Source organism: Nothoprocta perdicaria, unplaced genomic scaffold (genome assembly GCF_003342845.1).
Source record: "Nothoprocta perdicaria isolate Ctin4 unplaced genomic scaffold, notPer1 scaffold_1, whole genome shotgun sequence".
In the NCBI taxonomy this organism is placed as follows: domain Eukaryota; kingdom Metazoa; phylum Chordata; class Aves; order Tinamiformes; family Tinamidae; genus Nothoprocta; species Nothoprocta perdicaria.
The window spans coordinates 4,694,977-4,721,430 of NW_020454093.1; the positions used below are offsets into that span (position 1 = coordinate 4,694,977).

The window sequence follows — 26,454 nt, forward strand, 5'->3', positions numbered from 1 at the left end:
ACTTCCATGAGGTTAAAGAAGTTTTAGATGGGAGATATTTGTATCTAAACAATGTTATCCATTCTCTGCTAGGAGTGGTTCTTCAATTAATATACTACTTATAAGGTATATGCAAAATCACATTGTTCTATTTATGAGACATTTCCTGTAACAGAATTAGAAAGAGTTGATTGTGGGTAAGCAATTCTCTCCTAACACATAAAAGTAAAGTCTACTATTTGGAAAGCTGGTTGTAGAGAGAGTTTATTGCTGGGAGGGGGTGGAAAGAGGAGTTTATCTTTCACAAATCAAATACTAATTTCTAATACTCAAATTCTTTTGGAAAATGAGCAAAAGTAACTGCTATTATACACCACATAAGTCTCAGCATCAAATGATGACATAAATGTATCACCCATTTTTTTTAAGCAGAGTGCAATGAGCTGAAAGCATATATTAATTCTCATTTTTATTAGCTGGTAGTCAGTGCTATCTCCCAAGTTAAGATTATTAGTTTCAACTAATGATGCACTGTCAAAGCTCCTGACATTTGATTGCAATATACTCTTTATCCTTTCCCAGAGCGTCTAATGTAGTTTCACTGTTGTCTTGAAAGTCATACAAAATAACAGGTTCCCTTTCACAATGCAGAAATGTATAAATTATCAGACAAATGTTGCTACGTCCATGATGTGAAGCATCAGTAGCCACACAAGAAAAGGTGCTCTTTTCAGCCATACATTCCTTCATCTATGCAGTGATCATCTGTGTATAGTTGAAAAAAGAACAAATACAGAAATGCCAAGGTATACAGCTTTGGAACTATCAAAATTTATCATTGAGCTACGAGATACTGAATATTGGAAAACAACATGATTTAATTTGCTGTCACTGTGTATGAATGACGGTGACTAATAATACTGTAATACACTTTTGTTCATCGCACAACAGCTGTCCTTGTGTTTTTTGAAGTATAAAGTATTTTACACTTCACAGAAACAAAAAGTTGAAAGTGTTTCGTTGCTTAGGAGAATTGCTTTCATGATTTGTGCCGTTTGCATAGCATCTGATATCTGACAGTCCTTCATGAGTAATTGAGAAACTTCTGCATAAATCACAGCCAAGCCCCAAGGCAATTATTGCTTTCCTTGCTGATCCATGCCAAATGAGTCCTGTGTTCGGGGCGGATATTACTGGCTTGTTGATGGACCATCACCACCAAAACGACTGCCAGGGCCAGGCTCGGGGTAGTGATATACGGAGATTTATTGAAGTTTGTAATAACACAAGCGTTTGGAGCCGGCCCGCGCACACGTTTACCCTGTTCGCCCTGTCTCTTGTGTGCCGGCTCCAGGCCCTGCTACAGGTGCTGGGGCCGCGTGGCCGAGCCTCAGCGTGCGCCCGCCCTTGAGCCACCTCTGTGGGTGCCACCCGGGACGCCACACGCTTGGCGCACACTGATTCATCTCGGGAACAAAGGCAGAGCAGGGGCGAGGGGCACGGGCAGTGCCGCCCACGGCGCCATGGCGCGCGCCGTCCGTTAGTAACCAGTGCAATCTGCCGCCCGTGGCGGGAGCCGGCCGTTAGTAACCAGTGCAACCTGCCCTCAATGGCACGGCCCGGCCGTTAGCAACGGTCACAACCGCCCGCCCACGGCGCCACCGCGCATGGCCGTTGGTGACGAGCACAACGCGCCGCCCCCACCCCGCCGTGGAACCGCCCCCCGCCCCTCCCCCCGGCCGTGGTAGCACCGCCCAGTGGAGCCGCCCCGCCGCGCGCCGTCACTTCCGGGGCGGCCATTTTGGGAGGTTGGCGCTCGGCGGCTCGCCGGTGGCGGAGGGGGCGGGCTCGGGGTTCCGGGGCCGGGGACAGCGGCGGCGGCGGCGCCGCCAGGCCGGGGCGGGGGGGGCCGCCTCCTCCGTGCGTGCCGCACGCCTGCGTGGGGGCGCCGCGCGCAGAGCCGCCGCCCGGCCGTGCAGCGCCCGCCTGCCCCGCCATGTCGGACTTCGACAGCAACCCCTTCGCGGACCCGGACCTCAACAACCCCTTCAAGGTGAGGCCGGGGCGGCGGCAACCGGCCCCCCCGCTCCGGGCGGCAGCGGAGCCGCCTCGCGGCGCCCGGGCCCCCGNGGCAGCCCCGGGCTGGGGCCGGCGCGGGGAGCGGGACCCGCGGGGCCTGGGCTCGGCCGCGGCCGCCGCGCGTGTTGCCTCACCTGGTCGCAAAACGCAAACCGCGTTCAGGTGTGGCAGCCTGAGAGCAAGGCTGTTTAATTTGGTCGGCAGTTAGGCTGCGTGAATGCGTGCTTACTTATAACCACTAACCACAGGACTCTTTTTTTTTTTTTTCCCCTTGTGCTCGACTAATCTGTTCCCAGATAATCCAGTGAATTCCCTCTCCTTGCTCTTCCTCCCACTTAAAGCTTACCTGCTTCTTTAAATTATTTCTTAACTGCGCAGCTTAGCAAGGGCTGAGCACAAATTCCTCCCAGATGATAAACTGGCATCTAAGGCTTGTTGGTTTTTGGACTCTTGTTATGTTCACAGCTGAGAACTGTTGCGTTTACCCACTGTTCCAGCATCAACTGCCAAGATGAGCTGCCCTCCTTGGATACTTTCTCTCTTATCTGTACTTCCTTTGCTATAGGAGTCCAGTTTAACTTCTTTATGTGCTTCCTGTAACCATCTTAGTGAATGTGAAATGTATTCTTTTTAAATTTTCTTTTCTTTTTGCCCCTCTTTCATATCATAGTGACTCTAAAGAACATGAATTTTATATTTTAGTGAGTTTGGGCTCATTAGTTTCAGCTGGAGTAATTAAACCCATTAAAAATTAAACTGCTATAGTTTAAGCATGTTTTTATAAAGGTAGCTGCTGAAAACACAAATCATTATTTTTGACTATTCATTGGAATCTGTCTAAATCCCCCTAGTTTATTTTTCATAATAAAATTTTGCAAAATCCTTCTTTAAGGTAATCATTGTGGTTTTTCTTTCCTTCATATTTTACATAGTGGTGTGACCTAGATCAAGAGCAGCACTGAAGATGAGCTTGACGCCAACAAAAGTTTGGCACCAATGGGAGTGCCCTCTTTTAAATAGTTTTTGATGCAAAATATCAAAAAGGTATCACTGTCTTAGAATATGTCTTCAGCAACAAAAGAATGTCAGATTTTCCTCTCCTTTCTATGTTACTGATGAGAATACTATATTTTTTTTATATGTGTAAGCTCCTAGAATGGTTAAGGTTATTGGAAATGGTATAGTCAATATAAATGCCTTTGCATTGCTCATGAGTCCAGGTGCCAGGCACTGTGTTGTGTCTCTGAGACCTAACCTGGAGATGCAGCTCCACCACAGGTATCTTGTGAAAACACTGCTTAGTTTATTCAGATTTCCTCACAGGGAAAGATCTGTTGTAGCTGTTGGGCAAAATCCATGTTGTGCATTTCATCTGCAATGCATCGTGATAAAAGGTCTCCAGAACTTGAAGACCACCACTAAAGAGCATTGCTGTGGGTTTTATTTGCAGTGGCTATTTTAGGGAAGCTTTAAAATTTTTCTTACTAGTATTCTTTTTTCACTTTTTTTCTCTTCCAAATATATGTTAACTTCTGTCTTATTTTACTGTCCACACAATGTAATTTTGCTTTTCTTTACTCTTCTAGATATTTACTTGAAGGGATAAACCTGGATGGCCACCTCATTAACATAACAAATTTTAAATCAGTGGGATTTTAACCCATGTCTGAACTTCAGTTTAGCTGTATGTGTTTTAAGAAATAATATATCCCAGATGGAAACTGGCAGCCGAAGTCATATTGTTTGAAGCCTTATTCACATTTGTTTGAAATTTTTATTTTTCTGTACTTGATAATTTTACAGATGATGAGATTATTTTCTCTACATATGCAGTCACTTTATGTGCTTATGTAAAACTGCAGATCAGTATGGTACAGAAAAGAGGAGAGTCTCATGTATGATTCTTTTCCTTAAAAGACTTCATTTTTTCTAAATTTGTGTAACCCCTCTGTAAGTATTTCTATAACTATTTCTGTGCTTTTTTTGGTAAATTAGCAGAGATTCTTGTTTGATGTTGAATCAAAAAATGTTTGGAAGATAAAGGTAAAAAAAAAAGAAATCTGATTTGCTTTGTCCTTTGGGTAGTTATTTTTTCTGGAAGTCTAAATCATGTTTCCGTTTTGGTATCTGCCTGAGTTAAAAGAATTCAATTTGTAAAATGGAGTTTCTTGTTTGAAGTATTAGCTTACTCAGGTTGTTCATAGAACAATGTTGATCTGAGATAAGGTCTTTTTGGCCTCTGTGCTTTTATGTGGTACTTTAAAATAATAAAAAAGAATAAATCCGTAGGTTGATATGCTTTTGAAGTCATATTATTCGTGTATAAGTAACTGTCTTCTGGATGGATGCTCCATCCAAATGAAGAGGTATTTTTTTGTTTGGAGGACAAGTGGAAATTTAAAAAAGATAACATACTAATGTTAAAATGCTTCTGCAAGATGGTGGCTAAGTTGTGTAGAGGAGAATCCATCAAAGTACCATGCAAATGAAGATGTGATAGTGCTTCTATAATTTGAGAAGGTAGTAGTAGCAGCATTATCATGAAATATGCATTTGGTGCAACCTCAGTTATTGCAAAAGAAAGCTGGTCTAATAATGAAAGCTGTTTTATTTCTCTCTGAGGAGTGCTTGTCACATTTTTTTCCACTAAGTTAAGTTCTCTTTGAGTTCATTCAGTTGGTTTGTTTGTGTCGGAGTAGCAAGCACAGGGTGCCGTTTCAGAGAAAGCGAGCTGGGAGCTGAGGGTGGCAGCGAGGCAGGTTGAGACAGGGACATCACGGACAAGCAGTGCAGTCCCAAAGCCCCCAGACAAGGGGAGCAGAGCATGTTCAGTGAATGTGCCTGTGGTCTGGCAGGAGTCCAGAGTGCCAGACAAGCCCATAGTGAGGAGGCAGGTCTGAGGTCAAGCCAGGATGTTATCGGGGTCGGAATCGGATCCAGTGACCGTAACCAGGGTCAGCCGACAGTCCTATGATCACTAGGCAAGCTCATAGTGATGAGGCAAGTCTGAGCACCTGGAAGGGATTCAGCCATGCTCAGGGCCCTCACAATTTGTTCTTGAATGAGCTATGCCAGGACAAAGTAAGTCTTGTATAATCAGACAAATACATTCTTGAAATTAGCTTGAATCTCTTCCGAGGTGGCTGTGTCTTTGCTGTGTTGGTGGTGGTTTTTTTTTGTTTGTTTGTTTTTTCCTCATGAAATGGGGAACGTGTAGTCTTGTGAGCTGGTGCAAGTACAAAGGTTCTAAAGTCTCTTGACATGCAGTGTAAATTTCACTTACACTAATAATTTGGCAGTAACTCAACTACAGTTTTTAGTTTTTTGTTCCATTTTTTTGCAGTGACATTAACTGCTGAGAAGAATTAACTTATCTTTTTAGTCTTATTTTTTTCTGTTCTAATGCGTTCTGCAGGTTTATGTTTGTTTTAGTTTTTAAGCGAAGCTGTAAATTTCATAAACCTTTGTGTGTCTATAAAAATGTTTGAGGACTATAACATTTGTCTGAAAGTATGAAACAATTATTTCTGAGCGACTGCAGAGTTTGTTTCAGCTCGGTTCCATGCTGAGTTCTTTTGGGTTGCTTGCTTTGGCTTCAATGAAGCCTTCAGCAAGTGTAGGTAGTCGATACCGTACAAATTAAGGTAGGATTGAAAAGGTGCACTTGTATTTGAATGAAAAAAAAGGCACCATGGATAAAAACTTGATCAGAATATTGTGCATCTTGTTCAGTTACAAGGTGGAAGTGCATGATCATGAAAACCCTCTCATGTTTGTAAGGTTACCTGTGTGAGGGCTTTCTGTGGGTGGGATTCAGTATTCAAATGCAAGTTTATAGTGACATTTAAGATGCCGTGTGGTGTCTTGGTTAGCTGCAAGCTGTTGCTGTAAAAATGTGGGTCTTTTGTGGATATCCAAGATGTTTTAGAATATGTAGAAATGGGATTAGGCAGCTGACATGCTTCCCATAGTCACAGGATTACTTGACTTGCTAGAACTAAGTATATGTTAGAGCTTTTCTACAGAAGTAGTTCCGGTTAAGTCTTTGGTATTGCACTTCATCTAACTTGCATGAATGTAGATTAGTGTCCTATCCGGTCTGGCAGGAAGTGCAAGTTGGTCTGATTCTCAAGCTGATAGTGTATAGGTGACTTTGCTCCCCTATATGGCTGTAGAGTCTTTACAGGTTACACTCTCAGAGCTGTTGTAGAAGTGAATCTGAAGTAAGTGAAAGTTACAGCAAGGGAGAAGAATCTTAGTGATTTCTGAAGGTTCAGGACCCTAATTGCTTGAATTATTTCTGTAGTATTTATACTTCAGACTGTAGAAAGCTTGTTGCATGCCTGTGTTCTTAGCTCTTTTATGTGCTTATAAAAGAAGCCAGATTAAATTGTCTATCTTTTAAATTAGTAAAGGAGAAAATACTGGCTTTGTCAGGTTTTGCTTTGCAACTTTAGAATTTGAGTTCCTCATGCTTTCCCAGTTTATCATGAAACATTATGATGCCGGAGGGATGTGGGTTTAGCATAAAGGGCAGTTTGCTTTCAAAAGCACACTCATCAGTATTGTAGGTGCTGTACTGTATTTTGATAGATACTGTATGTTTTCTATTTTCCGTAGGATGTTAGGAAATATTGCACGAAAATGGCTAGAATTTCTGCTCTCCCAGAGGTGATGCTTTTCTAGGGGCTACTCCTCTGTTGCAAGATAGGACTGGCTTTAGGACAAATTCATTCATCTGTCTGTGAACTTTTATTTGGTTGCAGAGATGGTGAATTTGGTTTATTTGGTGCTCAGAATTGTATATAGTCTGGCTTCCAGTCAGGTAATGTGACCTATAGTGGGAATTACTTAACAGCCAAGAAGAATCATGGACTGGCTATTTTTGTGCTATTCTTCTAACGGATTGTGCTCTGATGATGATAGGTAGAAATTTTAAACATCATTTGCGGAGAGGAGATGACTTTTTGTTTATGAAGAGTAGGTAGTTTTTTCTGATCAAGAAATTAAAACGTATGGAAACAGTTGTAGCTATGCTTGGTATGTTTTTACCATACTGTTTGGAGCCATCAGTGCGATCTTTGGAAGGACTTGGCAGGAAAAAGATTCCTGCTGTTGAGTTTGCAGCAGAATGTGTGCAGAATGTGTGTATTATTGAAAATTAGTATTTTTCACCCTTGGTAAAGACTAATATGAAATGAAATAGGTGTAGATAAGTTTCTGTGACAATCAGCAGAATTTTATCTTGAAATGTAAAGTGATTGACTTTCCATGCAGTAAAGCAAAGGTTATGGGAAAGGTTGATGGAGAAGATATTCCAGAGAGAAGCAAAGACCTAAACTGGAACTTAGTACTGTACATGGAGATGGATATAACTCATCAGTCATAACAGGAGACTGAAAACTAGAAAGGTTCTAATTTTTCAGAGTGAAGTACTGAAACTGCCGGTGGAAGTAGCAGAAATTCTTGTTGATTAAGATGGGAATTGTGAGCTCAGATTTACAAATCTAGCAAGGTCCAAGTCCACTCTCAAGAGTAGACTCACTATCTGGATTCAGTTCTGCTGGACTTGTAGTGTGTTTCTAGTCTATATGTAGTCAGGTGTTTTGAATTTGTACCATCATTACCAAGCATGAGTAGTGGTTTGGAGGATCAGACAGATGCTGCACATCTCTTGTTCTCTGGAAACTTCTCAGCACAAAAAGGCAACAGGGAAAAATGCATATATAGGCAAAGATGATTATTTAACAGTAAATACTGTGAGTGCTGACAGTAAAGGCTCTGGTTGGTATTAGTGTCTGTTAAAACAATTAGGGCGTACTTATTTATGATGATCTGAGAGCAAAAGTCAAATGGTGTGCTGGCAAGGCTGAAGGGAACCAATATCTGATCTTAGAGTGGATGATAGGATTGATATAATTACTTGCTGGTTGGTAATATTCTCTGTATGCCCATTTTTAATCAAGAAGCCTTTTTATGTCCATTGTAAAATTGCTTATGTGTTTAATACTTTAGTGGAAAAAGAAAAATACAGAGGAACTTCATCCAGAGACTTTTGTGGGGAACTATTTTCTCAGCTTAGATTGAAACTACTCCAGTGGTCAAGGGGTCATTCATGGATAAACTAAACTCAAGCTGAAAATGTTGCTTTTTCTGATTACCTCAGCTGTTCTTAAGGAGTCTTATGGAGTGATAATTTGTTCTCTATTATCTCTTGTTCTGATTTTATTTACTTTTTTTTTTAAGAGAAACTCTTGTTCTTTTAAATCAACTTTTATGTTCATAGTGTGTTTCTCTCCTTTTCTTTTTCCCTGATATGAACTAAGGGTACTTGTCAGTTTCCTGAAATACTTTACTTGGTGCTGGTCAGCGAGTCCATTGTAAACATTTTAAAAAAAATAAGCTGACAGTCCTAAATCCAGCACTCCAGTTTTACCTATTTTTCTAAACAGCATGATTACTACATTCTTGTCAGATACCTTCAAAACTTGAATTGTCTTAACAGAAGCACTGTATTTTGATATCATTATTTCTTTCTGTCAACCAGAATACCACAAATATACCTTATTGTGCTTTTTAGTTACCTTTGTTCCTCTTTTTCTGATAAGCGTTCTATGCATGTATCCTTGTTGTTTTGTTGCCGTAGACTTAAATTGCTTGTGTATAAGATGCATGCCATGGCCTTTTTGGTACCAGAGTATGTATACCTTAAAACTAGAAGGTATTTAAGAAAAATATCAAGGATAGTTTGGAGGGAGAGGGATCCTAGGGCTCTCTACTGACTGACTATATAGCAGTTTAATTTATAGTGAGAAACATACAGTGAGTTGGTTCAGAATATTTTCACATCCTAGCTAAGGATGTTTCACATCCTTCGTGCTAGCGAAGTGTCTTACTCTGAAAGAATGCTGGATCCATTCCAAGGAACGCTAATACAAAGAATCATTACAGATGTATCTAGTTCTTCCATCTTTTTTTTTTAAATTTGTTTTGTATTAATGAAACCTAGTAGCTGATGACTAGCTTTGGTCTCCTAGACAACAGAGATCTTTCCTATGTTTTTTTTTTTAAGGAACTGTAAAAGCTTGACTAGAGTGGGCAATTCTGCTCCATTTCAGTTGCATGCTCCTTGATATTTTGGGGTATTGGGAGAGAGCTGTGTTCCTCTTTAAATTTGATGCAAGTGTGACTGCATTTTCTATTGGGTAAAGCCTGGAGTAGGGCTTGTACCGAACTCTTAAAAGAATGAGATTCTAGTCTTTTGAGGCAAGTATCAAGGGAGGGATAGTACATGGTGCAGAAAAGAGGAACTGTTTGATGGAAACAGGTTGTGCTGATTTGTTGATAATCTTGTCTTTCAAAATAATTCAAATCTTGTCTTTCAAAATAATTCAAATCTTGTCTTTCAAAATAATTCAAATCTTGTCTTTCAAAATAATTCNTTGTCTTTCAAAATAATTCAAATCTTGTCTTTCAAAATAATTCAAATCTTGTCTTTCAAAATAATTCAAATCTTGTCTTTCAAAATAATTCAAATGTGATTTGAAATGATCACTTAACTGCACTTATGACTTCCTTGAACTGCTAAGTACAATATCAGGGTGTGAATGATAATCTGCTCTTAAACTCAGCTCAGTGGTTAAAGAGACTGATAATTCATAAATTCAGAGACCAATAACTTGGGAGACTAAATTGTCAGGAACTTGGATGAGGTGAGCCTGCAGAGAGAAATACCAATTGGAAAGAAGGAAGGGGGAGTTTGGGAATTAATGGGACTGGAAATCTGAGATTGGCAGAGTGGTGAGGAAAAAAAGACTGTGGCAAGGTGCTAGTGCTAGGGCAGGTCGATTTTTGAGGAGTACCGATCTTCCAAAGCACAGCCTTTTCTACCACAGATCGAATAGGGCATCCTGCAGTTACCCCATTCTGTAGCAGATATCAGATACTTGAAGTCTGCAGAAAGTAACAACTTTATTTTTGTAATATGTCTCAAATGGTTGAAGTCTTTGCATGTTTGGTGCCTCCAAAAGCATTCTTGTTTTGTTCTGGTGTATGGGCTATCGCGTATAGAAACTCCTTACTGGCTTTTTCTTTTTCTTCAGTTATTCTGAAGAAAATTTTCTTCAGGTATTAATAAACAAAAGGAACTAGAAAATAAGGCATTTAACTGCCTTTATTATATAGGTGGAAGATCAAACATGGAAGAAAAAGCTGTGCCCAACTAGATATATTTATTCCTATAGAACAGAATAGTTTTCACTCTCTGCCTTGAGATGCATGTCTTGCGCAGTGTGCCAACTTGATAGCATCCATTCAAGGACATCTGTTAGTGTCTAAGTGTCTTTTTTATCCTTTCTTTGAGTGTATGGTACAATGTAGTTCATTATTCAATTCCTGATTAACTTCAAAATTAAATGTTTTATTATTCTGCAGCATTAAGTACGAGAGGGTTTTTTTTTTTTTTTTTTCCCCTGCTATAGTTAAATGAGTTGGCATGCGTTCTTTTTTTAATAAGATGCCAAGAGTGTTAGGTAAAAGATGCATAGTCATTTCTGATATTCTTTAGGACGTCAGGTCCAATTTTTAAGTGTTCCAAAGACTGTCAAAAATATGAAGTGCAGCTCCCCTGGCTCCAGCTATTCACTGCGCTGTAGATAATCAAAACAGTTCAAAGCCCAAGAGCCTCCAAGTGGACATCCAGACCATGTAGCTCTTGTTTCTTTTTGTTTTGAGACTGAGAGTTTGGAATCTTTGTATTGCAGAAGATCTCAGTGAATGAATACAAGAGATACAAATTCCAGGCTTGATCTTGTCTCCTCTAGCTGTTTTTTCCCTTATGATCTTGATTGCTCCGTAGGTCTTCTGGTTTTTGGAAGTAATCAGGCCATGGGCTTATGTAGAAGCTCAGGCTCTATAATTTAGGTTTTCTGAGAGCAGAATTCAAATGCTGCTTGGCACCATGGGGCCCAATTTGGGTATTTTAATACAACTGTAGTAGTTTTTGTAATCTTCCTAGCAGAAAATAAAACTTTTCTTATGCAGAGATATAAATGTCCCTGGAAAAAAAAACTTCAGTGCCTCGGAGTTCGTGGTATGCTAGGAAACAACAACTAACAAGTTGGTAAGAAATAGTTTGGCAGAACTATAGTGATAACTATTGCTAATTAGAAAGGAGCCTGGGGTTGTGACTGGAGAACTTCTTGCTGTAATCACCGTATATATTTAAACATATGATCTTAAACCCTCGGTGAAATAAGCTTGCTTAGCTGAATCAAGAGAAACATTATTTCTGCCATTCTTACAGGTTAGTGATAAAATGTTGCAATAGCTTTGTGGAAAGATGCAAGAAACTTTCTCCCTTCCTTAAAACACTTCACAAAGCAAGTTTTTCTTTGATTGAATATCTGTTATTGTATAGTTGTCTGTAGACTGAGTTCCTGAATTGACTTGACCATTTGTCCCTGCATTTTGGAAACCTACTGCTGCTCAGTGACTGTATCATTAGTCTATACTGTTCCAGTTATTTAAACAACAGCACCTTTTTTTTTGTCCCTCATGGGCAGTATTGGATTATCAGTTATTGAACAGGCACGGAAATCTAAGCAATCAAGTCAACTTGAAGTACCAATGCTGTTTGAGTTGTTTTGTAGACTTTTTTGTCATGTGGTTGATGAGTAGTGAGTTTCATATGTGTCTGCACTTTACCTTTATTGTGTGTAAGTATGTAGTTGTTTTTTTAAGCTAGACTACGTTCTAGGTAAGTCAAGTGCTTTGCTTCTGTCTTCTGTGCCATTATAAATATATGGTAGCTCTCAGAAATGGTTATGTAGATGCAGATATTTCTCAGACAGCGGACTGAAGAGTCCACTGAAGATTGAAGAGTCTTCCAGAACTGGAAGACTGAGAAACAAATAATGTACTTTAGATTCATCCACTTGGAAGTGGTTTATGTATTGAGGCTGCAGCTAGCTTATGCGAGTCGGTGTAAAGTTTGCTTTCATGTTCTGGATGGAGTTTTCTGATTTTCAGATAGGGTGCTGCCCAATCTCTGACTTCATGGTTGAGCAAGAAAGCTTGGCTTGCAGTTTCATTTTTTTGCAATGGTTTTTGCTCTCACTTTTGTTTCTTCAGGACCCTGTATGAAAAATTAACAGAGAAGCAGATAAGAAAACATGCTGTCAGCATTCTTTTGGCATATTTTTTCTCCAGTTCCTTCTTTTTTTCTCCTCCCCTTCCTGTTTATATTCAAATGCAGAGTACTTGGTTTTATTGCAAAGAGTAACTAGCTGGCAACTCTTTTTTTTTTCTCTAATTTTGATTTAGTTGCATGTTCATGAGTGTTTTAAGGAGTAGGAGAAAATATAGTATTTGAAGGACTAAATTCAACAGTTTACTAATCTTCTGATCTAGTACCAAATTGCAGTCCATAAAATGGCTCTTATTTGATGTTATTCTGATAGATTGTTAATATCGAAACGCTGTTACTTGTTGATTAAAAAAAAAGTGGCACATTCAGTGACAGGAGGCATTATGACGTTTAAGCACTTTCTGATTAAATACTGTCTTAACAGATTGTGACTCATGAAGGATATTTTCTCTTTCAAAATCACTGGCTTGAGAGAATAACCTGGGAGCTTCTGGCTGATAATCCTGTAGAAGCAGCCATGATTTGAGGGTGTTTTTGGATAGAGTGCTATACCAAGTGGCTGAAGCCAATGCTATCGTGTTTTCTGCTCTGCTAGTTTACACTGCCCTTAAAAGGCTAGAATAAATTCACATATAGGTCAGTCACCTAGCTTTGTACAATCATGTATTGAGTTACAAAGCATCTTACCTGTGTTAAATATTTAAAAATTTTTTTGACCTATGCTATTTCTGTTTCTACGTAGTAGGTCACTGCTTTCAAGATTAAATTAATACTGTAATAGATGCTGATTCTCAGAAAATAGATTATTTCTGAGCACCTTAGTAGTATTATTTAATTCAGACAGTATTAAATAGACATTTACAATAACTACTTTATAGTATTAAGATTAATGTTTCTTTCTGAGGTCTTAACTTTTTCTGTCCTTCTAAAAAATATATATATATATATATATATGTAAATACTGGTCTTTTTTCCAGCCTTTATTAATTGCAATTTGTTTACTAACCTTGAGCTGATTATTAAAATTAAGCTGTAACTGTTTGGCAGAGATGCAGATCTACTATTTATTTATATCATTTAAATCTGTTTAGAATATTTACTTTTTGTATATTTGTTTAAATGTAATTATTGAATAATTGAAAAATATCTTAATTTAAAAATTCTTACGTTCTAAAGATGTGAAAACCATTTATTGAAGGTTTGCTTTTATTGAAGGTTTGGGAAGTGGTTTTCAGTACAGAAAATAGAGTTACAGCTTTTTCTGTCACACTGTTTGGTGTAGAGCTGTGGTGTCCAGCAGCCTAAACAGCAGGACAGGGTTTTTTTTTCCGTTTTCTACAGAGAGCTTTTGTAAATCGGCTGTATGACAGATGGAGTTCTCTTTAGACTGTGTTAATCTAGGTCTGTAAGAAGCTCAGAGTGGAATGATGTCATGTAGGGGACAGAGAAGGAAAAACACACATTTACTGGCTTTTGAAAGTGCAACCCCCCTTTTTCTACATTGAAATAATTGAGTTTTATGTGATATAATGATGCAAGTGAGACTTTATGCTGTGTATGTATATTTACAGAACTGTTTTTTTTCTCCCTAGGATCCTTCAGTAACACAAGTGACAAGAAATGTTCCTCCAGGATTAGATGAGTACAATCCTTTCTCTGATTCAAGAACAGTAAGCATATTTTTGTCTTAAGCATGCTCTTCACCTTTCTGGAGAAGGTTTATGGAGGCTGTTTACAGAACTTTAAAAACTGCAAAAAAATAGCTAGAGGTGGGTAGAAGTTCTTTAAGGATAGTCCCACAAAGTATGTGGAGAATTTTCTGGGTAGGTCTGACTTAAGTGAGCTTTGAACCCTCAAGGAAGAGTGGCTTCCTGAAAGGGAGCGAAGTAGAATTTCATTTTAGCCCTGTTTAAGATTTCTGCCCTTTACACTTTCTTAAACTTTGTCCCTACTTTACAACAGGTGTGAATGGGCACATCTTCCTCTCTGTCTTGCTTTTGGTGCCCATTTCACTTAGAAAAAAGCTACTCAGAGTAGGCATTTTACCGCACTTCACAGTCCATGGACAACTAGTAGCTGTGCTGTTCTAAAAGTTATAACTTAAGGTTGAGAAATGCAATTTTTGCTTCTTATATGGCTATGGCTTAACTCTTAATGACTTTCACTGTAAAAACAGGATAGTTAGTTAATACCATTTTTGATCACAAATCCTTTTTTTGTTTATGTTGAGTGATAAGTTGGAAATGTGACTGATGATCTGTAGTATTCATCTTGTTCTGCCTTTCTCCTCTTCCTTGTCCCACAAATTCAAGTTGATAAGACATGCTGGGCTGCACAAATATTTTCTTATTGCAAATCCAGGCAGAATTGTTTCCTCTGTGAGAAGCCGATTTAACTCTGAATGCTAGTACTGGCTTTCATAGCTTGTTAAGGAAGATGACACCTATCCTAATAAGCAAAGAAGAAATGATAGGACAGAAAAATAATTGTTTTCTTCAGCTTTTCTCTATTAATATGTAACTTTCATCCTTCACATCTGTAGTAGGTATTTCAGTAGAAAAACAATCAATGCATAAGACGTGATGAAGAAAGCATGGGCATAACAGCTTCTAAGTCTTAAGTGTCTATATTTTGATACCTAACATGTGAAATCAGGAATCTTCGTTTACTGGCTTTTTATCAAACTTAAAATCTTCTATTGTTTTTGATTATAAAACCAAACATAGTTTTCAATGAATGGTATAAATGTCAGATTAAATGTCTTTGCCTGCATCTTTAGTGGTTTTCTCTCCAGTGCTAACAGTCACCATGGAGAGGACTCTGCTTTTTTTGTCATGTTTCTGAAATCAACAAGGGCCAGATGAGATCAGAGGACTAGTGTTGCTGCTTAATCATTCGATTGTACTGCTTTACTTACAGAATTACTGCTAAAGAGGGCTTGCAATGTCTTCTTGCTTCTAGAGCTTCTGCTAGTCCATGTTGAACTTCTGCTCTGAGACCTCAGTGTGTGCGTCCATATCCATATGGATGCAATAATACAGATAGTATAAGCTTTGAATCTGGATGTACTATAGATTTTTAAAAAATGCATACATAGTGTGTTGTTGTGGATCTTTTAGAAGCATGCCCCTTAACTTTTTTAGTAAATTCTTGGACTCTTCCTCTTTTATCTTGCATCTGAACACAATGAAGATTTAACAGAAAAGTTTATCAGCTATACCTGTCTTCTCAGTCTTTTTTATTGCTACTTCTGATACCAACATACTTTTCAAAGTAAATAAAATACTTCAGCTTCGTGGGGGAAATTATTCATAAGTACTTATTTTGACAATCGATTTCCAGCCAACACAGTAGTATTGATGTTAATTTGCATCTTTGCCCAGTGTAGCTGTGACAATAAGATGTGAAATAAAGAGAATTTCTCCCAACCTCAACATGCAATTAGAATTAGCTGTGTGTGTTGTGATTCCAAGGTAATCCTGTATAATAAAAGCAGTGGTATCTTCCTTTTCCTGACAGCTTATATTTTAGCTGTTATCACATATTACAGAACTGGTCTGCATTTGTCTGCTACTTGGATAGGTCAGACAGCTTCTGTAAGTATGAATTAAGAAATAAAAAATATTTTTACAGGGTTTCTGACTACTTCTTTTCTGAGATAAGTACTGTTCAAGCCTTGTTTTCAAATCCTTACTACTTTTAATGGGAGACCAAATTTTTCCATAAGTGTAAATGGACTGCAGAGTTTAAGGGGAGAAGGAAGAGGTTTGACTTCAGCTGTCCTGAAGCTGCCTGAGATGACTGTCTTCCTATCTGTTTCTGAGAAGGCAAAAGGCCATGTGGTAGTTGGAATGCTCTGATATGAGTTCTTAAAAGAGGCAAGTTTCAGGGCAAGGAATTTTCATCTCTGCTTTCTGAGCCTAAGCTCAGCAGGAGAGACTTAAAGAGAATTCCATCACTCTAGACCCTGACGCTCAGCTAGAGTTTTTTCTTCCTTGCTTTATATGGCTGGTTTTGGCTGTTAGGTGGCTTACAGCTTTTCAAAATTTCAACAGCAACAATAAAAAATCAAGTGTGAGGCAAATCCACATTACTTGATTGACTTTTCCTATGTTTACCTTCTAAGAAAACTTTGAGAATGGGATATATTTTGCTTGCAAGTAAATTAAGATTTGCTATAGCCACTCTTTCAGTAAATAAGGAACACGTGGCTCACTTTCCATGAGCTCTTAACTTTACTGTTGGCACTGAAGTAAAATGGGCAGATTCAGCCTTCCTGTTTTGATTTGCACACAGAGTCAACATTTAGGCCTTGGCATTCTTTAAACACCAAATGTAAAATAGCTGATTTCTATGCCTAAAAAGGCCTTTTGACTAAATTCAGTTCTTTTTTTGCCTCTATCATAAGGTATTAGTCAAGTTTAAAGAAGTTAACAGGCAAATTCACTCATTTTTCAAAGCTGCTTGTTTTTTTTATTCCTAGGAATTACTGACAAAAGTCAAAATAACATGAAATGTTCTGATTATTTATGAACACTAGTGGCCTTGATGCTTGTTATTTCTCAAAATTATTATTTTTCTGTTTATCTGGTTTGTCACGTTTAGGGTTTTCAGCTGTTTTCAAGATCCTTTGTGTGTCTTCCATTACCACCTCTTGTGCAGACAATATTTGAGATGATTGCATAAACTTAAGTGTTTGCTTTTGATTCAAAATAGCAAATCAGCCACTTCTGTGACGGTAGATCTAGCTGATTGCTTGGTAATGGTGTTTCTTCAATGAAGCTTATACACACAGTCTGTACATAATAAGTATAAAATGCATTTCCTCTGCCAACCTTTTTAAAAAACGTCTTTAAGAAAGACTTAAGAAGGCCTCCCATCTCAGACCTCTTGTATCTTGAGCAACACAATTTAAGCCATTTTGGGGGACTCTTGATTCAATAGTTTGCAAGTATTTCACCATTTCAGACCATAAAGAAGCTACTGTATGCTGATGCCAGTAGGGATTTTAATTGGAATTGCTTCAGACTTTTTTTTTCTTTAAGGCCTTAAAGGTTTTAAAGACGTTTAAAAAAAAAAAAAAAAAAAAAAAAAAACACTTTTTTTATAAGGCTGACTTCAGTGATGTCAATAAGATCAAATCTCTGCTTATTGTGTATTTGGAAATTCATATGGGATAATTGAGCATATTAACACATGAGATTTTGTACTGTACTGGCTCTTTAATAAAAGTATGAATGTCTGCCTGCCATACTGGCTTGTCTGCTAGCTAATAAATGATTTTTTTTTGAGGGTGTTTTTTGTGTGATACTTGTAAATGCCTTTTTAATTTTTTTTTAAGGTTTGAGGTGCACAGCTTCCATTCTCTCTAGCTCTTATTCTCATTCTTTTCTATTTCTTATTTTTCTCTTCTAGTTTTCTCTGCAGAAACTTCTGCAGAGTTACTAAATATAACTAAATGTTGATGAATATTTATAGGTCAAAATAAATGTTTTGCAATTTTATAAAAGAAGCAACTGGTTTCTAACAAAATTTCACAGATAATCTGCTATTTGTTGTTTTTCTCCCCCCTTTCCTTACTATTTATGTAAAGATAGAGACGAACAATCTTGTCAGCTGCTTAATTTCTACAATTAGAGCTACATTTTTATACTGCACACAAAGCTGGAATTGGTAACTGAAAATATAGTGTACAAAGACATGCATGGCTCTTACTGTAGTTGCTGTAGTATAGAAGCATTTCTTCATTAGTAAACTGTAGGCTATAGAGACAGTGGCTGGAATACACCTTCTTTTGGGATTTTACTCTTAGCTTCTGCTGCCCTAGCAAAGATTCTAACACAGTAACCAGTGACATAGCAGATGTTGGAGCAGGGGCATATTCTTTCCTGCAGCTTTCCTTAGACACTGTCTTCCTTACAAGCGCTTGTGGCAAATGATTTTTGAGCGAGCAACAACACATTCATGCATGGTCTAGGCATATCTACTGTAGCACAAAAGTAAATGCTTAGTGAATTTTGTATCCGTTTAAATGCCTCAGTAGAGTCTCAGTCAATGTGTGCCCCTGAAGCAGGGACTAAGCATCCTGTCCTTCTGTTGCCATAAAAATGCTAGGGTTGTGTATGTTACTGGAGTAAGATAACCTTTAGAAAACTGGAAGCTATTCCCAAAGAAAATGGAAGAGCTTGAGCTTTGGGAAGTTAAACCTTTGAGAAGCAACTTATTTTGTAAGTTGGAAAAGTTTATGTTCTGGAGATAGGAAGCTTCTGCCAGCTTTAGGGTTGATAGGTGAGCCTCTTCTAAGAGTCCTAAGAGAAGATAAGTCTGTAGCAAAAAGATAAATTAAATGCCTTTCTACAAGAGATAAATCAGTGTAAATGTCTTAAACCAGAACCCTCAGTAGAACAGAGTGTAGAAAGGCAATAAATTGCCAACACTGAAGGTGTTCTGCTGAGTACAAAGGAAGCTAAAATGAGGACATTCTGAGTGAGCTGGAATGTACCTCGGTTGATCTCGTACTTGCAGAGCAAAAGTACTAACTAACTATCATACCTGCTTCAGAAAAAGCCCTTGAAAGGATTCAAAAATTTAAGAGATCAGAAAGTATAAGCAAGTAGCTAAAAATTGAATGCAGAACACATTCCCCTGCCCTCCCTTTTGCCTTCAGCCTCTCCACCCCCCCAAAAAAAGGAAGACGGGGAAGCATAATTCTTGCAAAGAAGTGTCTGTCTGACGAATGAGGCAGTAGGTAGTGGATAGGTGAGGGGAAGGAGATAATTGGACCTATGAACCTATGATGCAGATTCCCTAAAACTGTTATTTGCAAATCTCTATCCCCTTTTGCTTCAAAGGGAATAGTGAGTATTGAGAATTGAGATAGGGAATACTGAGAGAGTGGTGAACAAAATTAGAGAAGCGAACCTGATAGACAAGCAGTAACAGAGACAGTAAAGAAGACTTGAGCTCCTCAGCTGCTTGTTGGTGCGGCACCAAGAAACACAGCTAGTGCTATTAGTGAGCTCTGTGGCCCTGCGTGTGTGTGCCTCCCTGGGCAGTGTGCTCAGCCCTGCTACTGTCTCAGCTAGCACCTGGGAAAGCAGCAGCGGCAGCCGCCGCCATCCCTCTGGAATGGAGAAGCCTCAAAGTCTCAGGCTGCACTGGGCAATGCTTGAGTAGCTCCTGGGCCTCAGTACCTGCCAAAGTCCCTTGGAGGCCCTGGCCTTTATAACTTTTCTTAGGAGCTAAAGTGATCATTTTGTCCCCTGGCCCTTGGCTTTCTTAGCATTCCCTGGATGCAGCCACTGCTGTAGTGTCTCCGCCTCGAGGGAGTGCACACTCCTCTCTGCATGTTCCAGCAGTGGACCTTTTAGCAGGTCTAACACTATATGGAGAGGGCAAGCTAGCCCGGAGTGGGGGCTAAACAGTCAGGAAGTCTGTTCCATACATGCATGTTCCAGTCATTAGCAGCACTGCAGGCTGTTAGAGCCAAGTGTCTTCCAGAGCCAGCTAGCTTTGAATTCTGTGCTTTGCGCATTCCCCTGTCTGCCAGGACATCTTGAAACGCTCCTGCAGGTGCCTGCAAAGGGCTCCTGGAGCCTTTCTGGGGACAGTAGGTAGTGTTGCCCATTAACCTAGCAGCCAACCGCTTCTCAGCGTTCCTTTCAAACCCGCTGTCCCTTCACCTGCAGAGCTGCAGTAAGGCCCTTTCCTGCTTCGGTAGCCTTAGAGTTTCTGCTCAGCAGATCTTTGGTAGTTTGGTGTCAATTGCAAATATCTTATGTAAGTATCTTATGGTTGGCTAGCTTTTTAGGAGTTCCTATACGAGAATTTTTCTTTCTTACCTCAGAAGACCCTACCATTAAAAAAAAAAAATAACTAATCAAGTTCAGCTATTTTCATCCTAGAACACTTGGTAATCATAAGATGAAAACCATAAATCACTGAGCATTTCTGAGGGATGAAACCTATCTTATATCTCTGTGTTCTATTCGAAGTTGATGCATAAGGTGTCAAGGTAGTTCTGAAATGCTGGAAATAGCCACTGTTGCTGAGCTGCTCTGCAGCGTTACATATAGGTGTAGTTTTCTAAGGTGTCATGTTTCGGCCTTAGAGAATTTCATTTGCGTATGCAAAAAGGTTTGGAACAGATACAGATAAGCTGGACAAGGGCATTTGCTGAGTCCGTAATATTTAGTTATGATTCCTGCTGTGCTTTGAGGTGCCATATATTTAAAACACTTCACCTCTCTCTGTATTTTTGCATTGTTAGGAACATATGTTGTCCTCTGTTGTACAAGATTGCAGAGCAGTGAAATCATGTTGTAACCACTGTGCTATACAGAGAAAGATGTGAGTTGTACATTTTCAATTAAATAGGTTTTCCAAGCCTGTTTAAGAATAAAATAAAATCATAGAAAGACTGATCTGGTCTGCTTTGGTAAAGCTCAGTGGACAACTTTAAATTTATACCGCAGCTATTTCCTTGGTTTGATAAGGAGATGATAAAGATATGATAAAGAAATACAGGGGAGACAGCAATCATAGAAATAAGCAGGAGATGATTAAAATAACCCCTGAAAAGATCATGAGGTACTAAAAACTTCCTCGCTGTATTCTCATAGGTAATGAGCAAGTCATAATCTGTCTGTGGGGCATGAAACTAGATATTGCAGCAAATACTGGTATTGTTAAGCATGAGATTAGGAATGCTGGGTTTGAAATTTAATAGGATACATTGTTTCTCTAGTTAAACTATATAAACCTTTGTTAACGGGAAAGCTCTGGAAGGTGTTCCTAATAGCTGATATCATGTGAGCACATCTCTATTAAATCCTGAAATTCCCATAAATGGTAACTGTCCTTATGCATATTCATGTCTGAACAAAATTAGTTTGTTTATTCAGATTCATGAAATGTCACGTGTGTATATGGCAAACAGTTCACTATAAACAAACAAAACACTTAGAAACCTTCTCTTTCCTAAATGTCATAAATATTGCAAACAGGGTATCAGCTTTTCAGTCTATCTGTAATGCTTTCTTTAAAACATAGTTCTTTCATAGTTCTTACAGAATTGTGAAATAAATGCTTATTAGAATAAGAAACTGTTTTCTTATAATAACTGTCTTTTCTTTCTGTTGTTTTTTTCAGCCTCCTCCAGGAAATGTGAAAATGCCTAATGTACCCAGTACCCAGCCAGCAATAATGAAACCAACAGAAGAACCACCTGCTTACACACAAATTGCAAAGGTTTGTCTGTAACTTTCAGGCAGTAGGTTCCTTCTAATTACGGTTACATAAACGCTCTTCTGGAACTCTGTCTTTTTTTTTTTTTTTTTAAAAGGCATTACTTTCCTAATGATTTGGGAGAAAGAGTATTGTTTTTAAGTAACCTTTTATCACATGAATTCATAAAATATTAGGTCACTCTTCATTCATCACTGGAGATTCATAATTACAGAAAATGGACTCAGAGTATTTATTTAGTGTTTTAGCAGTGTCTAACAATCTGTATTTTTTTCAGGAGCATGCCTTGGCCCAGGCAGAACTGCTAAAGCGCCAGGAAGAACTAGAAAGAAAAGCAGCTGAACTAGATCGCAGAGAAAGGGAAATGCAGAGTCTCAATCAGCAGGGTGGTATGCATGCATTTTTTTTATTGTAAAAATTTAACTCTTTCTTAAAGCCCAAAAGAGGAAATTAGGGTTAAGCAAATGATCGTGTAAAAGATACTGCAAATCAGAAATTTTATGATGTGACTGAGGTGAGCAAGGTTCTTTTCCTACTGACTTCTTTGAGCACTCCTTCAAACTCCTTTTGAAACACTGCAGGTATCTTTACTGGAAGGGCATACTGGAATGTATTCTGTGACATGTGAGCAGATGAGTGTACAGGAAATCTATGGTGACTGATAATATGTTATAAACTTTTTCTGATTTACAGGTAGAAAAAATAACTGGCCACCTCTTCCTGAGAATTTTCCAGTAGGTCCATGTTTCTATCAGGATTTTTCTGTAGACATTCCTGTAGAATTCCAGAAGACAGTGAAGATTATGTACTATTTGTGGATGTGTAAGTATTTTGAACAGAAAAAAACAAAATGTCTATTCAAACATGATGATCCTTGTCTGCTAATTTGACTTTTGCAGCACTGTAGTGAGAAATGTATTTTTTAAATTCAGAAGTCAAATGCTGAAGTTAAATCTTTGTATTAAGATTCAATTTTAAGAGTATTGAACTATTTCATGGAAACTTTGTGGAAGAAAGGGGGAAATATTACACCTAAGGCAGTTTGCTTTGTACCTTTTGCAGTTTTCTGTTTAAATATTCTTCTTGTTATAAAACAATCTCTGACCATTTATTACCTTAAAAATAATTTTACAATTTTTAAAATAAGCTTATGTGTTAAGAAATCTATATCACAGTATTTATGAGACTTGTGTCAAATGTGCAGTGTTCATTTGTCTAGAGCTTACTAGTGTTTTAGTCTATTTAGAAAAAATAAATAATACGACATAAAATAGCAGAAGAAACAGTCCATGTTTATAACTATTCTTTGTACTGCAGAAATGCTCTAAGTAGTCTTTGAGGGATTAATTTTGCATTTGTTCTGGCGCTGTGCTTTGATAGGAAAAATGCTGAATGAATGAAAGGTACAAATGCCATGACCTTTGATTCTTCCGTCTCGTCTGCTGTGATGAGACCTTAATCCTGAGGCTGAGGAAATTACACAGATTTAGGTGCTTTGACGCAATTAATATGTATATTAGTTTGCTGGGGGATGTGACTTTCAGACTTTTTTTGTATTTTTTCAGAGTTTCAGATTTAACAAATTAGTTAATTTAGGAATCTTATTGTTGTGATTGTACCATGTATTTGAATCACGTAAAATGAGCAGTCCGCACTAAATCTAGTGAATTTCACTTCATTTTCTATAGTTTTATCCACTCTCTTTAAATAACCAGCTGAGTAAATCCTACTACAGAATTTGAGATTCGTCACTCTCGGAAATCTGACAGACATTTAAGATTTATATCAAGTCTAAAATCGACTCCAGAATTTTAGAATAGTTAATAACTTTGGCCATTTGCAGGATTGAGTACGAAAAGAGCTGTATGTTTTAAACTCAAAGTGACATTGGGCAGTGAGAATTAGAATATTAATACTCTTCCCCCCCCCCCCCCGTTATGGGAATAAATGAAGAAACCACTGGTGTTAATTATTTCAAAACAGATGAGAATTCTGCTTTTATTTTAGGCTGACACATTTTCTTCTAAGTAGATTGAGACTTTAACTGGATCTCCTGATCTTTTCCTTCTTTAGCCTTCGTTCTCTATCTCTGACTTAGGGATCACTAGGGAAGGAAGAGGGCATATTAAAGGAAAAGCAAAAAAATGAAATGAGGAAGCCTGAGGAATATTGCAGACTAGAGATAATGGTTGAATACAAAGCTCCCTGCTTCATGGCTGGCTGTTCAGTCAGTCCTTGTGAATGCTCTTTTCACGAATATACCTCCATGGTTTGGCTCATACTTGATTAGAGTGGCTGTGCTTCCTAGTGTGGCTGCACTCATGAGCACAGCAAATCAACCTGCTTCTGCTTGTTGCTCTGGTCTGTACTTTATTTCATCTTCCAGAACTTGCTAACTCTTAAAAGGCCATGAAGATAATAGCATTCAGAAAAATCTAGTTCTAGCTGCTCAGTGCAGGTTAATTTTCCTGCAAGTCTTTAGCAGCCCTAAGAACACACCTTTCTGTTTCATTGTTTTCTGTGTTGTCTTGATTAGTAACAATGTGAATATCTTTATTCTTAGGCCTTACGTTTCTGAGGAAACCTTCTTATCTTATATGGGATTAATAAACTCTGAAATAGATTAATGAATTCGAGAATAGAGGTTGGCATGTGTTCCAATGCCAGTGAATTTCTTCACCTTTTCTCTGTTGATACCAGAAGTCAGAATGATCTTATTCCTTCTTGTGGTTTGCTCTCTGCAAGGATGATTTCTCTTTTTTATTCAGAGACTGTCCTTTTCTGCTTGTTGTTTTAACTGACTGACTGCTCTTGTATTTGTACTGTTGTCTTTTTTTTTTTTTTAACACTCATTGCTGCTTTAGGGAGAAGTGGATAGAATGGCAATTTTGCTGGCTCCAGTGGCTTTGAGTACTACTCTTTAGATCTTTGTATATTATTACTAGTGAGATGCCGTGTGTGTTCTGACCAAAAAACATTTTTGGCTTGAAAGCCTGTGGTTTCCAGCTGCTTTCCCACAGCCTGACAGGACGCAAAATGAGCAATATTGATTTTCAAACAATGTTTGTTTTTCTGAAATTAAAATTGAAGAGTTGCTCAATCTCATAGCAAGTATTTGAGGTATTTGGATTTGCTGTTTTGTATTGTTTGTGAAACTTTTAAAGATTTTTTTAAAGACAAATGACTTAAGCTATAGATTCTGATGAAAATTTACCTTAAGGTACCAATTGTTACAGTATTTATTCTGTTTAGGAGAGTTCTGTTTCCTCCGTCCTTCACTCTGATGAACAGTCAGTAGCACCTGTATCGGTCTGTGCTGGGTTTTGTTTTGTGCTCATGTTTGCTTTGCCTGCCCTTGAAGACTTGCAAGCAGGGATAATTTGTAAGTGCTCTGTTCCTCCTTCCATTGCAGCCTGTTCCAGTATGTTGCCTTCCTTATCATTAGAAAATGTTCCCCAGCATATAATTTAGTTCTCCTTTGCTGTAATTTATTTTTGTTGCTCTGTCCACTGTTTCTATGGAGAGCACATTTTTTCCCCCTTAGTTATCTTTTTTCTTTTTCTTGTCAAATTAGTATAGTTCAGTCAGCCTTTCTTTGTAGGTCATCTTTTCTAGACTTCTCATTGTTTTGTTGCTGTCTTGTAGATTCATCATTTCATCTACTCCAAATTATTATAGGGTTTGTTTTTTGAGTGTATAGCATCCAGAATTGGACAGTGTGGACTGTCCAGTATTTCAGCAGTCTTAATATATAAGACAGAAGGAAAAAACATTTCCCATGTTGGGTAGAATGTGCTCATGTTCCTGCATCGTTTTGTCAACAGAGAAGTGTTTGCATCTCACTGTGTTTTTCTCTCTCATGCAAGCTAAAAAAGAGCAACATAGACAAGGAGCAAAAGCTAGACTATAGCTGAAGCCACTCTGATACAACCCAAGGCTGTACGTGATCAAATGTCACCAGCTTTTTCTTTGCTTACCAGGTGCACGTGGCTGCAAAATTCTCCATTTGAGGGACATTCTGTTCCAGTTGAGCCTGGGAAGAACACTCATCCTTCAGTCCATCCTAACGAGGACTTTGGTTTCCTCAGACTAACCTCAAAAGAAACCCACTGAAATTAACATTATTACAAAAATCTTATTTCATAATGTCCCAAATGGGACTGCAAAATAGCCTCCATAATGTAGATGTCAACTAGACAACATCAGTGCAACTTGCAGTCTTTATACAATATTCACTTTAAAATATTAATGGATACTGAAGTATAGTTAAGTAAGATTGAGAATGTGATGCATCTAAGTAGGGTTCTTCTGTAATAGGAAGTCACACTAATAAAAATGAAGTTGTGAGTCTGAATATTTCATTAAACTAGTATAATTCCTCACTTTTCACTCTTATTTTGACATGAGTGCTCTTTATAAACTCACTTTCTTTCTCAGCTAAACTAGAAAAGACTTTCCTAGGTCACTTCATGTGGAGTGCTGCACCGCTACAGCCACGCTGGTTCATGACAGGTTTTATCATATAGATGTGGCATATATATGGCATATAGAAGAGGCACATGGGAAGAAGATACTTGAAGCTGTTAGCCTGAATGTAAAAACAAATGTCTTTTTATTTAATGGGAAAATTCATATAGATCCACTGGCTCAAAGACTTAACGCCTTTCTGTAGTTTGCAAGATTTAGAGAAAGGAGAGTGAAGAGGGATTATCAGTGAATTCCTGTGTCTTCATCTGGTGCCACTCCTGTGTTTTTGGAGTCAAGATTCCTTGTGATAGCAGTGGGACTGAAGCAGCCCACCGGGTTACCTGTTTTGTTGTGCAAAGGAGCATCAGTGGGTCAGTGTGACAGGGCTGAGCCCTCTCCTGCACTGAGAGCAGTGCTTGCTTTAAACTCATCCTCCTGCCTGTGGAATTGCAAAGAGTTCAGCCTATCTGCAAGTTCACATTCCACCAGAAGCTGGGACCTTGCTAGTAAGCAATGGGGTCTTTTTTTTCCAGTAA

The 26,454-nt window shown here is 38.4% G+C and overlaps 1 protein-coding gene across 1 annotated transcript in view; it reads left to right on the forward strand.

Moving 5' to 3' along the window:
- Nucleotides 1–1,931: 1,931 nt before the first annotated feature.
- The window catches only part of SCAMP1 (secretory carrier membrane protein 1), a 33,067-nt gene continuing 8,544 nt past the window's right edge, over nt 1,932–26,454 (forward strand). Inside the window, exons 1-5 of the mRNA XM_026036612.1 lie at nt 1,932–2,032; nt 13,798–13,875; nt 21,356–21,454; nt 21,729–21,840; nt 22,145–22,273. Coding sequence (XP_025892397.1) covers nt 1,976–2,032; nt 13,798–13,875; nt 21,356–21,454; nt 21,729–21,840; nt 22,145–22,273 — 475 coding nt within the window. The 5' untranslated portion in view covers nt 1,932–1,975. The remainder of the gene's footprint in view (nt 2,033–13,797; nt 13,876–21,355; nt 21,455–21,728; nt 21,841–22,144; nt 22,274–26,454) is intronic.